At 47.8% G+C, this 3778-nt stretch overlaps 1 protein-coding gene across 1 annotated transcript; it reads right to left on the bottom strand.

Moving 5' to 3' along the window:
* Positions 1 to 1917: 1917 nt before the first annotated feature.
* Positions 1918 to 3203, bottom strand: PI3 (peptidase inhibitor 3). The gene has a single exon (XM_003411729.3). It carries the CDS (start codon positions 2874 to 2876, stop codon positions 2553 to 2555), a length of 324 nt encoding a protein of 107 aa, XP_003411777.2. The 5' UTR covers positions 2877 to 3203; the 3' UTR covers positions 1918 to 2552.
* Positions 3204 to 3778: the final 575 nt, after the last annotated feature.

The following is a 3778-nucleotide window of genomic DNA, read 5'->3' as shown; positions in this document are numbered from 1 at the left end:
ATGGTTTCAGGGAATATCTAAGTAATTGGCAAAATAAAATCTATAAAGAAAACATTCTGCATCCCACTTTGAAGTGTGGTGTCTGGGGTCTTAAATGCTAGCAAGTGGCCATCTAAGATGCATCAATGAGTCTCAACCCACCTGGATCAAAGGAGAATGAAGAACACCAAGGACACAAGGTAATTACGAGCCCAAGAGACAGAAAGGGCCACATGCACCAGAGACTACATCATCCTGAGACCAGAAGAACTAGGTGGTGCCCAGCCACAACCGATGACTGCCCCGACAGGGAACACAACAGAGAACACCTGAGGGAGCAGGAGAACAGTGGGATGCAGACCCCATCCCAGAAAAAACCCAGTGAAGGACCCCATATTCTCATAAAAAGACCAGTCTTAATGGTCTGACTGAGACTAGAAGGACCCTGGCAGTCATGGACCCCAAAACTTCTGTAGGCCCAGGACAGGAAACATTCCCGAAGACAACTCATCAGACATGGATTGGACTGGACAATGGGTTGGAGAAAGATGCTGATGAGGAGTAAGCTACTTGTGTCAGGTGGACACTTGAGACTCTGTTGGCATCTCCTGTCTGGAGGGGAGATGGGAGGGTAGAGGGGGTTAGAAGCTGGCAAAATGGTCATGAAAAGAGAGACTGGAAGGAGGGAGCGGGCTGTCTGGGAGTATGTAGTAAGACAGCAGTGGGTTTTAGTAAGGTGTATATAAGTTTATAAGTGAGAGACTGACTTGACTTGTAAACTTTCACTTAAAGTACAATAAAAATTATTTAAAAAAAACAAAAACAAAAACAACTTGGGAAGCCAATGGAATGAACGTCCTGATATTTGTCTACCAACTTCCCTAGAAGTTGCAGCCTTTTGGGCATGTGGTCTGAGTCCAGAGTATAAGTGAGTTTCACTCACTAGTTCATCATCCAATAACATTCCCTAGGATATCTAATTTCCTATTTCCTAGGTTAGAGGGATCCTTCTCTCCCCACACCCCACCTGACCTCACCTCAGACACTTCCACACTTTCGGTGCTACTCCTAGCAACAACCCACTTCCAAGTGCTAGTTTTAGGATGACCCAGGACTCTTGGTTTCCAAGGACAGAGCCCAACAGAGCCTAGCTTTGGCCAAAAGGTGAATTTATGGGGTCAATAGCAAATGGGAAGGGCGTGGATAAAGCTCCCTTCAGATAAAAATGAGAATAAAGGACTGCTACCGGAAAAAGCAAGGAGTAGCACAGTACTCCCTGTTCTTCCATCCCAAGCCTCTGCTCCCACTTTCACACATAGCAAGAGCCCAACACAGAAAGAGTTGGCTTTAACCTTGTTAGAAGAGCTGATTGTTTCAGAAACTGGTTCTTCCTGCTGAGGCTTTGGTCTTCCCTGAGAACTTCTTTGCATAAGGGTAACCAGGCAGGTAGAACAACAGCAGAGCCATGAGCTCATTCAAGTTTGCCCAACATAAGCCCACCTTTAACTTCACTGCCTGAGTCTGCCCTGCCTCCAACTTGTATGTCTCCAGAGGACACTATTCACCCACCCACTCACTCACACTAATGTATTAAGGCCTTAGTGTGTCCTGCCTCCTCATTCGCATCTTAAAATAGAAATCTTAACCTCAAGGAATGAAGTACTAACAGAGGAATCTCAGGCACAAATAGATGAAATTCTTAATGAGCAGAGGTTTCCCAGTTATCTATATCATTCTTTTTATGTCTTCTTGGGAGTGTATAGATCCCAGGGAAACATGAAAGAAAAGAGAGCTCTAGGATCGGCCACAAAAGTAGGTGGTCACACTAGCAGGGATAACAGTAGCCAGGTAGATTGCAAAAGAAAGGATCTGCTGGCAGTTTATGCAAAGTTTTTGTTGTTTTTCCTGGTCCTAGGCCAAAAGCAAAATTTCCAGATTTCCGTTTCCTGGTGAAACGGAGACCGCAGTACTTCAGTTGACTATTGGATTTCTAATATTAAGTCTAAGAAGAAGCCTCTTGTTCTTGTCCCTGATCTCCTTCACATGCAGGGAACAGGTCTCGTGGGTCCCTCTCCCTTCGGCATTGGGAAGAGGGAGTCCCAACTGTACACCCGACTCCCCAGAGCTTCCAGGGGCTCACAAATCATAGCACCCAGAAACAAATGCAGCAAAAAGGGGTCTTTTTATTGGAAAGTTGATGAGAAAGGCAGCCCCAGGCTTGGGCATCCTGAATGAGAAGAAGAATGGCATTGTAGGAGGGGATAGTGCTATGGGGCTCCAAGACCAGATAGTGGACTGTAGTCCTGAAGACTTCACAGTTGCAGTGAGGAGAGGCTCCACCTAGTGAGAGAGAAGAAATTCAGGGATGTCTCTCAGCAGGTCAAAGGCAGTGAGGAGGCAGGATCAACTCCGTGTATCTCTCCCCTCCCAGCACCCCAGTTATGGCCTCTGAGGCCCTGTAGTTTCTCCACCACCTCCCCATAACCTCTTCCCCGCTAGTCTGAGATCATTCCCCACCACTCAGCCTTCTTCTGTGCCCTCAGAAAGCCCTCTTCCTCTACCCAGTCCTTACCTCACTGGGGGTTCATACAGGCCATCCCACAAGAGCCAACACAGCACTTCTTGTTCCCTGGGCAGTCAGTGTCGCTCCCACAGCGGTTAGGGGGATTTAACATGGCACACCGGATCAATATTTCAGGGCAGGTGCCATCCTTTTGGAATAATGGACCTTTGTACCCTTGGATTGGATCTTGACCTTTAACTGGAACTTGTCCTTTAACCGAATCTTGTCCTTTGACCAAGACATGACCTTTGACAGAGTCTTGACCTTTGGCTGGAACTGTTAAAAGAAGGAGTGTACCAACATTTAGACCCACTGTCCCTGCTGCAGTTACCATTCTTTCTCCTAGGTCCCCCAAGCCATGGCCTGAGATGTGGTCTGGCTCTTGGAAGGCTGTTCCCTTTTCTGGTCTACAGAATCATGGTTCCCTTTAATGTTCATTTTCCTCCTCCCTCTATTCCAAGTCTTGGGGCTCTCAGGGGCAGATACTGGGCAGAAGTGACAACCATTGCCATTTATAAGGAAACTGAGTGGAAGGAAATGAGCCCTGAGTTAAGTGCCAGGAGGCTTGGGCTCCATGCCAGCTCTGGCATTGGCCTTGACACTCACTCACTCCTCTCTAGGTCTCAATCCCTGTATGGCACAGTTTGTGCTCCTTTACTAACCAAAAGGTTGGCAGGTTGAATCCACCCAGGAGCACAGCAGAGGAAAGGCATGGCAATTTAATTCCATAAGATTACAGCCATTGAAAACCCTATGGAATACAGTTCTACTCTGACACACATGAGATCACCCATGAGCCAGAATTGACTTGACAGCAATGGGAAAGGAGGCAGTTTTCTCCTCAGTAAAATGGAAGTTTTCAAACTACATGATTTCTGAGGCCCTCTTGGCTCTTAACCTCCTCTTGGAGGACTGATCACTCGAGTGCTTTTATGGGGCAGAGAGAGGCAGCAGACAGAGTTCACACTCAGGGTCCAGAGTCCTGAGGCTCCTCGCTTTGTTGCATGTTCTGCACAGGTATCAACAACCCAGGCCATAGCCACATAACAACACTTCTCCTTCCTGAGACACTGGGGTAGAAACCACAGGGAGTCCACTGGACAACTCCCTGCTTTCTCTGGATACAACAAAAGCGGCCACAGACTGTGGGGCTCCATCCCTGCCTACTGCTCCAGAAGTACTCCCTGTCAGGACCCCGGAGGCCCCTCAGAGCCTCTTCTCAGCTCAACCCAGCCC

The sequence above is a fragment of the Loxodonta africana genome, chromosome 24, assembly GCF_030014295.1.
Source record: "Loxodonta africana isolate mLoxAfr1 chromosome 24, mLoxAfr1.hap2, whole genome shotgun sequence".
Lineage (NCBI taxonomy): Eukaryota > Metazoa > Chordata > Mammalia > Proboscidea > Elephantidae > Loxodonta > Loxodonta africana.
This window is presented reverse-complemented; position numbering and strand designations above follow the sequence as displayed.

What these genes read in the sequence shown, in the direction of transcription:
- PI3 (XM_003411729.3), bottom strand. Translation starts at nt 2,876, where the DNA reads ATGGTAACTGCAGCAGGGACAGTGGGTCTAAATGTTGGTACACTCCTT.